The sequence below is a fragment of the Halyomorpha halys genome, unplaced genomic scaffold (genome assembly GCF_000696795.3).
Source record: "Halyomorpha halys isolate HHAL.00 unplaced genomic scaffold, Hhal_1.1 Scaffold288.1, whole genome shotgun sequence".
Classification (NCBI taxonomy): domain Eukaryota; kingdom Metazoa; phylum Arthropoda; class Insecta; order Hemiptera; family Pentatomidae; genus Halyomorpha; species Halyomorpha halys.
The window spans coordinates 287,834-302,388 of NW_027110236.1; the positions used below are offsets into that span (position 1 = coordinate 287,834).

General features: G+C 31.0%; 1 protein-coding gene across 2 annotated transcripts in view; it reads right to left on the reverse strand.

Annotated features, from left to right (window-relative positions):
• Positions 1–14,555, reverse strand: part of mthl1 (methuselah-like 1) — a 186,075-nt gene that overhangs the window by 31,606 nt on the left and 139,914 nt on the right. Inside the window, exon 3 of one of the 2 annotated variants that reach the window (XM_067048368.1) lies at positions 2,472–2,570. The exons of the other annotated variant lie outside the window; for it this stretch is intronic. Coding sequence (XP_066904469.1) covers positions 2,472–2,570 — 99 coding nt within the window. The remainder of the gene's footprint in view (positions 1–2,471; positions 2,571–14,555) is intronic. 2 annotated transcript variants of the gene reach the window in all.

Below are 14,555 nucleotides of genomic sequence, written 5' to 3' on the forward strand. Positions count from 1 at the left end.
TAAAATAATTTAAAAATAAATAAAATTAGTTAAGCCAAGATATTTATATCATTTCAAATATAAAAGAAATGAAAAAAGTAAAAATCATTTCCTTTAAAAAATAATGTACTTAATTATCCAAGTGGAATCTAGCCTATTATAATGATAATAAAATGTTAAATGTTTAAAAAATAATTCTAATAACTTTTAAGACTTTATTAAAATATAATTTGCATATATCCAATTATTAGGTTACAATTTTCAATGCCAACTGGAGACAGAATTGATCTTTTGTAGATAAATTTAATTGGATTTGAGTAAAACAATTATGAGAACAGTAATAAATGTTTAAAATTAAATACTATAATGATGAAAATTGCCTATAATTAAAAAGAAAAAAATCCGCAAAATACAAAATATGCCGTATTACTCATTTCAGTTTTATCCGATTACTTATCTCATATTTAAATTTTAAAATACTTCAACGACTCTTTTTTATCGTTGTTAGTACAGCAATGGTTCGTTAGACCTGTACAGAAACCTCCTTATCTTTATTTTACAAGCCCATAAACAATTTCTAATTTCTCCAGGAGCCCTATGTTCCCGTACGAGCATTCTAAAGCTACTTAAGAACTTAATGCCGTACGTGACTTTCTCCTGAATGGGCTAAGCTCACGATCGACGTAGGCTGGAAGTCATGTCTCGAAAGTAGTCATGGTCTGCAGGATTGGAAGTGAGTGAAATTGCAATATGATAATATAGCGTGGTGAGTTTGCGAGAGCATCAAATCTACTCTTGAAGGAGTGATGGTAGCTCTTCGAAAGAAAGTTTTTGAACTGTAACTTTTAACCTCTTTGGCAGACAAAAAAAAAATTATTTGGAATTCCCAAGTCCAAAAACTGATTTGAAGGAGGTAATGGGATGATCCGCATTCACGTTCTACAATCCAGGTTTTCTCCCCAATAGAAGTGGCAACAGAGTTAATATTGTAATATATTTCTGTTGGAAGAAGATAGTTGACCGTACGAAGTAGATTGTAGAACGATAATCCGGGTGGGCGGTTAATAAAGGTATCAAATTAGTAAAAGAGAACTGTTTATTGTTAACCAACGTTTCGTCCCACTTTGAAGGGCTTCATCAGAGCTGTCAGATTGGAACACTGAGACTGTGTCGCAGTCGTTCTGATTCGTCAATTATTTATGTTTATCAACCGTCCATTTTTTTTTGTCATTGTATCTTTTCTTTTAATCTTTTACTGCCCGACAAAAATTTAGAAGCTCTCCAAGGTTTTGAGATTTATTGGAATAAATCAATCTAAGCTAAACTAGCTGTCCATATAGTCTGCGGTTCTAGTGCATTTACAAGGGATATGATCTTTCATAAGTTTAACCTCTTAAAGTGTGTTAAATGGAGAACTATTTGCTTCTTTTATCATGTTAAGACAGTATAACATTTAACATGGAGAGTCTGTTAATAGATATGCTAATGGATAATGGAAACAGACCAGCTGAGCTCCACATTATTTTGTCTGTTTTTGAAGCTCGTGCTGTTTTACTTTTCAACGTTTTTAAACTCTAATAAACTAACTGATGAAAATAATAATAAAGTAATGACTAAAAATTCGGAGAGGAAACAAAGAACAAGTGACATGGAGGAAAGACGATGTGACGAAGCTGTTAGAGATTTTATTATCTGGTAAAGATTACTAAATAACAAAACAAGTTACCCACAAAATCCGTCATGAATTACTCTGGATTTAACATTTAACATGAGCTTCAAATTAAGCTGCTCAAAATCCTATACATATAATATTTAGCAAGTTAAACCTTTTACATTTAGCACATTACGAATACCCCAACTGTCTCTACTGGCTCAGATGCAGTGGTGCGATAAGTCCGGCTACTCGCGCGTGGGGGATATTGGTATTTTGTAAAAAATTTTAAAACAAAATATTTTATAAATCTATTTTTCGATTATGACGACCTTAAATTGCATCAGCAATTGTTCCCCAAATATTGTTAGTGTTTATTATTAATTTTAGGAATTGGTGCGAAATCTTCTATGGTGCCCAAAAACTTTTGACTCTTGTAAGTGGGCCAAAAATACAAAATATCGATAAAAATCCAAAATCTGATCAATTATTTTTGACTAAAGATTCAATCTGTAATATTATTACTAATAAGTTATTATAATATTAATAATTAAAATCTAGGCATTTCATCAAGAAATCAAATCCGAAATACACGGGACAAAATAAGACGTGAGTATTTTGTCAAACAGTTAAACAAAAATAACACATATTTCTTTTTATTTTGCAATTATTAGCCTAAATAAAGTGTGTGTGCTTTCATAAAAAAAAATGTGACAAAGCAAAAATATTTCGGTGCCCAGTTTAAAATTGCGCCAAAGCTATACCACCCGCTAACACAAAGCAAAACGATTTATCAACTACAAAGCAATATAGAGGCAATATGGCGGTGTTTGATACTCACTTTTTGAAAAAAAATCCTAATTCGTTTCTCATGAAAGCCCGCCCGGTACATAACGGATAGGACCCTTCCTGTTTGGGGGCCGGTGCGAACGTCCAAGTCCTGCAAGAGACATTTCTATTAGGGATATCTGAAATTGGCTTGTCAGTACCACACAACCTCTCTACCGCTACAACAAAAATCAAAATAAAACTAAAGATTTTTAAAAATTTCATTTCCAGAAATCAAAAGTTTCCATATTAATACTTACAGAACTCAGTTTTCACTTCTGCAAAATTTATGAAAAACAACTGCTTTAGCTAAAGTTTGGGCTAAAGCTCTGCGATCGGTTGATCCTATTAACTCCTGTGATAGATAAATTAAGACTAATTAAAAGTTAACTGAAAAGGACGATGACGTCTAAATTGAGTAGCTTATGAACGTTCATAGCTGAGCGAGTTTAAGCGCCAACAAAGCAACTTTGTGACTGCAGCGGTGCCGGTTCGAATTATGCCTACGGGTCGACTTGTATTCCAGTAGCGGTCCCACGAAATGAAAACTTGACCCCACCATGGTTTGAATAGCCAAGAAGGGATTCATAAAAAACAAACAATCGATCGAGTAGCTTATCGCTGATGTTCATAGGAACTGATGTACTTAAAAAAAAAAAAATACTTTGAAGAAGTAATTCATTATTTTTCTAATACAAAATCGAGAACAGTGACATTTTTTAAATATTAAATTAATAATGATTTTGACTGTTTTATTAATTTGAATTAATAACTCAAAATTCTTCAGAATATGATTTGAAGAGTCCAATCTATAATCTGGAGACACCCTCCCCTCCCCCTCCTAAAGTGGCAGAGGCCTCCATTTGATTAAAAGCACCTCTGCATATTGCCATTCAAACCAAAACGATTTTTGGAACAAGGACTTACACCAGTTACTTGGAATATGCTACCCTCAGGCAGTGACATTACTAGGTTAAGATGTCAATGCTCGGCGGTTCTTGCCAAAGAGCTACAAGCGTTGCAACATACCTGCAGATAAGATGGCCACATTTGGTAAGCTAAAGACCTGTTACTGATATCATTAGCAAGAGCTCCTTTGATGGGAGGCAAGGAGGCCAGTTGGCATTTAGGCAAGCTTTTGAAGCAAGTCTTGCCCAACATGTTCCATATTTTGGTTACCAGCTGCTTTTTTTCATGGTTTGAGAAAGCATTTTTTTTTTAAATTATTGATAGAAAAATGAATATTAAAATACTTTGACACATTCCCAAATGCGCCATTACATGCCTCATAATAAGAAATCATTTGTCAATGATGAGACCAAACAATAGTACAATAACTTTCACTTCGAACTCTCTTCTAAGCTCCATTGATACAGAAGCATCTATTAAACTGTTTTATCCAACCTGTGTTAAAAACGTAACACGTTATTCTTAAACAATTAACAAACTTTCAATTTATTTTTACAATAAAGAAGTTATAAAACAAATAATCAGTCCCCGATTATCTAAATTGGTACAATGAAACTTCTATATAACGGATACATACGTGGGAGATAATTTTGTCCGTTATACTGAAGTGTCCGTTAAGAAGAGAAGAACATAAAAATAAAACAAATGGAATGATAGAGTTATGAACATATCGCTACTTAAGTAAGTCTGGAAAACTTATAAAGGTTTGATTTTTTTTTTTTTTATTTGGGCGTATTCTAAAGATAATAGCGTATACTGGTGTTTACGAACTATATGAGCTAGTAAAGAGGTCACAAAATAACCAATGACAACGGAATTATATGGAATCACTTCTATGGAATTTATACAATATGGAATTTTTTTTTTCAGATGTAATAATAATAAAGCAAAACAGCGATACAACTAAGCTTCTTTAAAAAAATTTCTGAAAATTTTTTAAAAATTATTATACTTTTTCAAGTATATCCTAAGCTAGAGAAATATGTATAAACATTAAAAAAACAAAATAACTCCTTTTTTTATTGCTTATTAGAATATATTTTTTTAAATTTTAACATGAAATTTAATTTCTATATAACATATAATTTCGCACTGATTTGACATAAGAATTAATTTGTAATTAAATAATATTTAAGTAGGTAGCTAAAATTAAAACATTGTGTTGATTTTATATTACTTTTTTATTTAGATCATAAAATCGGAAGATTTTTAGAATGTATAATTTACGTAATTACATGTGAACATTAAAAAACATAAATTTCGTTTTTTCTTATTTATTTATTTTGGAATATAGTTTCTAAATATCATATAATTTTGCCCTAATTTTAAATTATAATTAATTTGTAATTAGCTAATATTGAAGTAGGTACCTAAAATCAAAATATATCGTTTTGATTTTATTTATTTATTTTTTTTAAAGTCATTATATAGATCTTAAGATAAAAAGATTCTTAGAATACATATTTTTCCTATTTACATAAAAACATTAAAAAAAAGAAATTTCTGTTTTCTTTTTTTAACTTAATATGAAATATAGTTTCTAAATAACGTATATTTTCACACTAATTTGACTAATACGTTTTCACAAAATAAATAACGCAGAAATTTAATTCTATAATTGTGAGTTTGTACATATTTGATAACTTTATCCTTTATACAGGAGTGGATAGTGCAGACGAGGTATAAAATTGGTTCCCCCGTCCGTATAGAATTGGTTCCGTAACAGAGAATGTACAAATACACTAAATTTGTAATTTGTTGATTTTATTTATTTAATAAAATTGTCCGTTATACAAGGGTGTCCATTTAGAGAAGTTTTATTGCAATATAAGCAGTAACTTCCAATGAATCTCCTGGCTCTTGAGAAAAATTGAAGTTGTCTCAACTACATTTAGTCAGAATAGTTTTTAAAGGAAAAATTGAGAAAACTAACTCATTAAATACTATTTTTTTCTAGAAAGAAATATAATTAAAATGAATGATAACTGCCCTGAAGCTACTTCCCACAGCATTGCTCGACAATGTTTAATAATAAGTTCAATTTTTTAGTGTAGGATTATTAAGTACAGCAACCATCTTCGGAAGCACTGCAAAATGCCTCCTACATATCTTCATAGGACTTGCCTATAAAATAAGAAAGAGAAGAAAATACCTTGGCAAGGCCACCCGTTCACTTAAACCGAAGGAAGATGTTAAGGTCGGAAAGAGGATGCTGCAGGTACTCCTTACGTCAGAATAAAGGTCAACTCTGTTTAAAAAATGTTCGTAAACAAGAATATTCCAACAGTGTGTTTCTCCACAGTTTATTATTGATAATACCTGACACAATTAAACAACTAGTTTGAATTATAGAGGATAAAAAAGAAAAAAAAAACAATTTTGATTTACTACATCTAAACTCCAAAACAACAAGATAAAAAAAATCTACTGCGGTGGGCGGGTCACAAATCTTTCACTTACCACCCAACTTTGAGTTAAAATTAATCCTGGCTCATTTTGGAATAGATAATAATTCGTTTCGGTGCAAAGCGATGATTCACACTGCGATGATTAATTTTATCAGCACAACATGGTAACCAACTGAGCAACACAGATTTTAATATATTATTCATTAATAAAAATTAAATTTATGCTCATGAAGGGTTAGGGGTGCAGTACTTTATAAGGTAGTTACTAGACCAACGGTTGTACAAGGACGCAATATGGTCAGAATCACGCAGGAGAACTACATTTTCCTCTAATTAAGGGTACACGTTTTATGAGGCTGGGTGAGGACTTCATAACCCACAGGGCTGACTCACGGCTCCATGGAGTTAGTAGTGCTTTACCACTGAGCCACCCGCTCCAACTTTTTATTATTTAATACATTATCATTTAATAATAATATTTATATAATAATTTAATGTTTAATTGAACAAACATTTCAGCAAGATAGCAGCCAACAATTTTGATTTTATTATATGTTTTATAAGCTATATAAATATATTGATCTACATCACTATTAATTATTGAATAAAATTATTGCTAATAAAATACAATTAAAAAAAACATTTGTGGTAAGTGGCATAGTATACCGTCACTTACTTTGATATCTGATACATCAGGAAAAAATCATTATAAAAAAAAATCAACGCTAAGGTACATCTAGAAAAAATTTTAGAAGACAGAAAAAAAAGTGAGACTAGTCAAATAATGGTAAAAAAAAGATTTGAAGTGGACAATTCATTTGTGGCTGTTTTCATTGGCTTAATTTTCTGTTTTTTGAGGTACTGTTTTTGAATATGAAGTTGTCCAACAAAATGTTTAGGGGCAAATTTTAAAAATGAACAAAAACAACTAAAATTTATATAGCTTTTTCGTATTTTTAATTATAACTTGCAAAATATGTTTTATGTAAGTATGCAAAGCCTATTCATGTAATTTCCTCTTTTTTATTTTATTGAAGGATTACATTTTGCATAAAATGCTTACTTCGTAGGCCTAAGCCAAAAAACAAAAAAGTGATTTTTATTTTATAATATATTTTTGGAGTGGCGTGGCTCAGTGGTAAGGTTTTGTGTGCTACTAATTCCAACGACCCGAGTTCGAATCCAGCTGTGATAGGTAATTATTTAATTATTAATACATAATTAATTATTTGTTTATTAATTCATATTTAATTATTAATTCATAATTAATATAATTATTTATTCTGTTACTGTAGCTGTGAGTTTTTCTCTTGAGCTCTATTTGAGACTCGTGAGTAGGAACAATTAAATCAACAGCAATCTCAGAAAAATAAATAATTATTTTTAAAGTTATTGTATTTAACTAGTTATATGGAACCTGTTACGACTCAGCCATCCGAAGGCAGTTAAAGTTATTTTTTATAGCTGGCGTCCCACGACTACAGTTTTTTGTCAGGTCGATATGGTGGGAACAGCTAACAGGGGAGATCTTTTATGAACTGTGATACAAAAGGAAGTTGATGGCTTGACAGACTGTAGTTCGTAGCAGCCACTTAACATCTCCACATCTCCCCCCTTCGATATCTGTGAGAACTGGGCTCATTATACTGACATAATACAGGGAGGTCATTAGAATTCGGTCAAGAGCCCGCAATTTTGAAGTCTTTTGGAGGAAAATCGTTTCGATTGTTCGAGATTCCAAATGGGCCGCTGTTATCAAGATTAGATTCATTGAAGAGTTCTCGTTTTCCATTCAGTACCTGATATCGGAGTATTTTGACAACTCTCCGTTAAGCGTCTTTATTTGTTGAATAATAATACAAGCTGCCAAAATCAAGGGTGGTGGGTGTTGGTATTTATTATTACTATAAATATAGGACAAAATAATGAAAAAATAAATAAAATTATAAAAGAGATACAGAAAAACTCTAATAATAATACCAATTAAATAATATAAACGCAAAGTAAAGAAAATAACAAAAATTAACAATATAAACAGAGTAAAATATAAACAAGAATATCAGAAAATATTAATTATACAGTCAATTTTAAAACAGATACAAGAAATTTTAGCGAACATCATGCACACATTTTAAGCAAATTTGATTTATAAATGATATGGCTAATTTTTATGTTACTATTTACAATAAACTTTGGTATGAATTTTAATAATAAAATGAATAAGAATTTAGACCAAAACACAATTATGTGAACTAATTAAATGTGTGGTAAGAGGATAATAATAGTTTTAAGTTAATCTGCAATTAAAAGTTTTAAAATTTAATGGAAAAGTGACAAAATAGGTAATTAACATAAGCTAAGACAAGCTTATTATTATATTAACATGATTTCCGATATTTTTATTGTTTTTTGGGGTGATTTAACTGAAATTAATGATCTTGGTAGAATAGTCTGCAAAAAGCTTTTACATTGTTGGATGTAAGGTGTATATAGGTGTGTATTATATATAATTTTTTGAGGTATCCTAATTTATTAGTAATAACGTTTTTTGTTAAAATTGTTAAAAATGAATGTATGATAAAAGCTGTAGTTTAATAGATTGTCCTTGAAGATGGATAAGTTGGCCAAAACGTCGGACATTTAAAGAAATAATAAAGAGTGTTTTGAGACAAATTATTATTGAATACAAATTATTTTATTTAAACAATAAAACTAGTCTGAAAAGATAATATATAAAATAAAATATAAATAATAACAAATAAATAATATAAATCTAGGTAAGAAAATAAAAAAAGTAAAACAAAATAAAAATAATACGAATCAAATAATATAAATGGAAGGAAAATAAAATAAAAAAGTACAAACAATTTAATAATATAAACAAAAGATAAAGATAATAAAAATAATATAATTTCTATACTTCATGAGCAATTCATATTAATAATAATAATTATGTAAAGGAGGCAATATCAAACATTAAGTTTATAGCTTTTTTTTTTCTTCTTCTCAACCATTTTATTATAATAAGTATGTACTTAGTTTATAACAATAAGCATTGCATTACATTAGATATTCAAGACTCACAGTAACGAGAAGTATTGATCAATTGATTTAGTTCTTATATGGCTTTGCTGCAAGGCGGCATCCAATGTTAGAAAATTACATTGGGAATTCTCCCTGGATATCTTACGCAAAAGCCATGAGGACACTAACATTGGCTCTACGAATCCGCTAGACGACGAGAAGCCAGATGTAGGACAGTATTGTTTTCTTTTCTTTCGCACTCCTCTTCCTTCCTCTACTGAAGACCATTCACTAAGTTTCTGGGTCAGCCCTGGGACCTTGCTAGCATTTCTTTCCATTGTTCTCCAAGGAATGTTTTCTTTCGGTGGAGCTCTATTTCCCTGCTCAATGAGGTCTTCGCGATTACAGGGATTTTTTTTCGCTCGTTGTTAAGGATCTTTGTAGTCGCCAGTGACGCGAGCACTGTAATTAGGGACGTTTTCGAAATTAGAGCGACCGCTAAATTCATGACCCTGAGAAAGCTTGCGTTAATGCTGTTGTGTTTTGTTAATCAAAAAGTAAGTTAATGATAATAAATTAATTGGTTTTGTTAAAACATAATAATAAAATAGATAGTTGCTTGTTTTCCTTTATTCTCAATTCGTGGCTTCTTACCCGTTCAATGTTCTTCTAATGCTTGAATATACTTTTTCATACTAAGATGAGCACTGCATAAAATTCTTCCGTCACGTTTTATACTCCATGGACATTGACTAACACTGACATGGTAACTAAATCGATAAATTCTAATTAAGCCTAATATTAATTTATTTTATTGAATTACACGTGTAATATTTTTTTTTTATTATTATAATGACAACATAATAGTGTTTACTAACTCTGCAGGTCACAAGTTTTGGTCTAACTCAGTGTTTTTAGAAAATCAATATATTTTGAAATAAATAAAATAAAACTAAAATATCTTTTTAATGTGTTATTAACATATTATATGTTATTTAATATGTGTAAATAGTATGACCGAATAACTATGGTCCTAATACCGGTTGCCCTTGATTGTAGTATTGTTTCAATAAAATTTAAAAAAACAAAATATAAAAGAGCAAAAAATAACATAAATAAACCAAATTTCCAATAAAAATCGTAAAATATCTTATTTTAACATACTTTATTTAGTTCGCATGCCAAATGGATTTTGTCATAATTAATGAATATGATGATAAATTGACGAGCCAATTTTATTCACTTTGAATATTTTTAAAATGTGAACTAAATAATTGACAACAGTTAACAGAATAGAGGAAAAAATTAATATTAAAAAATATCGATTATAGCATCATGTGGGAGTATCATCTACGTACAATTACAGAACAGAATTGGTAATGTTAAACTTTGCCTTATGTACGTCCTAAAGCGTTTGCGGACTAGTTTAGAATTAACTTTTAATATTTTTTAACATAATGCTATATAATAGAGAGGCTAAAATTAAAAAAATAAGTTATCAACAAAAATAATATAATGTGAACCATTACAACCAATAAGGGGTGAGGGGTACTTTTTATGGGGAGTACTTATTAAGGAAGCACTGTTTTTACAGGAGGTGATTTTTACAATATTGTGCTTAACCACCAGATTTTTCCCCTATGCCCCTTTATGAGGGTGGATGAACTGCGTCAACCACAGGGTTGACTTATGGCTACAGTAACAGAATAAATAATTATATCCCACAGCTGAACTTGAGTCCTTGGAGTTAGTAGCACAGCGCCTCACCTATAATGCATAATATAAAATATAATTGGATGATTAATATAAAAAATACCGTGATAAATAGTTGATTATATGTAAAACAAATATAATTAATGTATATGTCTTTTAGATTTGGTGAGTATATCGTGCATGTTAGAACCAGATGTATTTGGTGAGAATAGTATGGGAACATAGCATTCTCTCTCAAAACATACAGAAGCCATTTTCCAGCGAATAGTTTCTTCATAATATGGGGGTTTTGTATTTAATGTACAGTACACTTTTAATTGGCCTTAAAAAAAAATTGGAATGCAGTATCCTCTTGTCGTTTCCTCCGTGTTTATTATCTCTTGCGGTAGGGAGCTCCAACTCCACATCCGTATCAGCTTCGAAGAAGTACAAACTAGATAAAAAATAAATGCTTCGCGAGGCCAGAGATTCCGACGGCTTGAAGAACCGCCCGAAGAAAAAGGAAGGGAGAACATATTTGTAAGTTGGTAAGATTAAAGCGGTACGTGGAGGAACGCCAGAGGGAACAGGTAGCTTTTTGTAAGAGTAACAACCTCCTCGGATCTAGTGATGTTGGCTATGGCATTCCCTCCGCAACCTCTTCATAAACCCAATTAGTTTTGCCTTCTTCCGAGAAGTTTATCGAGGGAATGAGTCGTAGTGTATTTCAGATTCGAAAAGGGAGATTGGAGTTTTGAAGTGCTTTCGTATACTCCGCCTAGAGTTAAAGAAGCAGAATGTACTTCGGTACTGTAAAGATGTTATAAAATAAAATAAAACAAATATCGAGTTAAATATTTAGATAGAGAAAATATCTTGGATGAATAATTGCCATCTTGATAGTTGGTAAAGTACGAAATTGTTCACGATCGTTCGTTCTTGTCTAAAAACGTGAAACTTCGCTTGTCATGGACATCATTTATTTTATAAATTGCATAATTGCATTTATTATTGTCCTTAAGGGTTGGAGGTATATTAGGGTTTAGTCCATAACTATGATGAGGTGTGATATGAAATATAATATTCCTGATATTCCTGATGGTTAAATATCATATTGTTATTAAAATACTATAATTTCGGAGGCTTTTACAACTATAAGTCTTTGTACATTTTTTTTTGTATTTATTTATTTTTCTCTTAAATTTCTTATTTTGTTATTATCTAATTTATTTTTATATATTTGTAAAAATGGTGCGAATGAGCTCTATGACCCATATTACCATTGTCTAAAAATATGTCAGAATGTAAAATTAAAAAAAAAAAAAAATTAAAATCTGTACCGATACAACCCATGAAGGGTCAGTGGTTCAGTACTTTGTAAAGAAGTTCTGTTATTAGACCAACGGTTGTGCAAGGATGTGATTTTGTCAGAATCATGCTCGACCGCCAGATTTTTACCCAAATAAGGGTGCCCAATTTATGAGGCTGGGTGGACACCAGGAGTGCTCCATAACCCACAGGTTTGACTCAAGGCTACAGTGTAAGAGAAAACAATTTTCTGCCCAGCCGGATTTTTGGAGTTAGTAACATCATGCCTTACCACGGTGCCACCGCACTCCCTTGCATATAATATTACGCTACAAAAAGAAAATAAATTTAAATGTTGTAGGTAGTTTTATAATATGGAGCTCTGAATGAAAAAAATTTTTTTTAATATTTTGAAACAGCCATTTTTATTCCCTCTTAACTATGGTTGGCAGACTCATCAATTTCGAATAGTAACTAAATATAATTTTCATTAAAGTATTAACATATTTGGGTGATATAATTGCATTTTTTTCTCTCGGGCACTCGAACTTATCGTACAGACCATGAGATCGAATTCTCAAGGCTCGTCCGAACGTCTTCTTGTTTTAGGATGACTTTGGAAAACTTTCTTGTTTAAGAGCGACAATAAACCGAATGAATATTTTTATTTTACTGTTGATTAATCCATTGTCTGTTCCATTCGGATACGGCGGCAATGAAAGAAACCTCCCAGACAAAAGGTTACGCAAGGGTGAGGAAGGCGTGGCCTAGTCGGGCAGGCCTGCCAACCGAGATTTGTTTACGAGTGTTCTGGAGAGAGCTTTCACTTTCCGTATCCGGCTCTCCCTCTACTGGCAACACTTTCGATACCGAGAACCACACATTACTAAACATATATCGTGGATTAGAAAGTTACAAACATAAGAAAAAAAAATGTATGCACTTACTCTGAAGTGCTCTGATCGAGAAAGGACGAACAATTTTTACCAAGTTGGTTCGAAATTTCATTTTAACTTTTTTAAACGACCAACCTGTTTCGAAAACTTAAAAATTGATTATAAACCAATCGGTAAAGAACCTATTGGAGAAAAGAAAAATTATCAAATTGATGGTCCAAAATCGAATGAATTTATAATTTTTTTTTTTTTTTTTTTATGATGGAACATGGCAACATCAGTACAAACAATCTTGTGTTATAGCATATTGTCCAACGTGGATTCTAGAAATGTTCAAAATTAACTAATCAAAACTATGCTAACAGTAAAATTTGATATTCTTGTTGTAATTTTTTAGTTATTTAATGTGATTTACAACTGTACGAATAATAAACACAATAAGTAAATATGTTGTATGTTTCATATACACTTGAAAATCTTGGGATGGAACCACCCATTGGTGGTACTTCAAGCATTAATTTAAATTAGAAGGTCCGTCGGCCGTCTTCTTTTCAGACGCCTCGGAGGATTATCAGGGATTGTTAAGGATGAAAGATTGAGAATTAATGGATTAGTATGGGTAAGGAGTTTGGAATGAAAAGACGCATATCTGTTTTGGGGCAAAACTGCAACGAATGGAATGTTAAGGTCTTTGTGAATGAGTGTTATAAATTTATATTTTATCTCATTGAATTTAATTTTTCAACTGTTTTACTTAATGGATCTATAATTTATCTATTTTTGTTTTATTTTTAAATTTTATTCAATTTTCTTTTAGTTATCAGAGCAATGATAAACCACAGCTTCCCTTATAGTGAAAAAATGATTTTTTTTTTCTTTTGATGAGTACCAGCCAAAGATTAGGCAACATCGGTGAGATGACCTTCTCACTGAAGTTACCGAATGGGCAAAAACAATGCTTGATATGTGTTTTATTTGTTTGTTTTTTTTTGTTTTTTTAACCTTTGAAGAGTACCAGCCTAAAATTTCATCAACTTCAGTGAGAAGGTCATAATAGAGTTATTATTCGGTCAATGTATAAAACACAAGATGTTGTAAGTGCAATGGAATGCACTAGGAGTGAAAAAACGAACAAAAATTCAACACAATTTAAATGGGTCTCTTATCAAAGCTGTAACAATTGTATATTCTTAAGTATCCGTTTGAAGTGTTATAATAACGACATTTTTCTTAATATCAGATTTATTAGGAATTTATGATTGACCTGTTGAGTATTTATTGCTTTGTGCCGTTCGACTGCAATAGCATGACGTGAGAATGATCTACGGGTAATTCCAAGCTGGAATACTCTCATGATTCTAGCGAGGGTAGGCAACTTCTTGGAAAGTAAGTAGAATCGAGATGCATCGGCTGCATACTTATCGGATCCGATGAGGGAGTGCCGCTAGAGATTTTTTGCAACCCGATGCAGTTCTGCAATTTTATCGAATAGTATTTAAATCGATATCTTGTAAATACGAAACCTTGTCGGTATTTATTTTCACTTTTTCATGGATTCTTCATATTTACTTTCACTTCTATACAAAATAGACAAGAATATACTGCTGTTTAATTGAAATAATTAACCATCGCTAATAGCAACAATGTATAGTAATAAAAAAAATAATAAATAGGAACTACGAAAGAATTTGATAGGTAATAAAACAGAAATATAGATAGACTGGTCTCTACCGATCTCACTCGACTTTTTATAAAAAAAAAAAAAAAAAATGAAAAAAAGAAAAAGAAAAATTATTTATA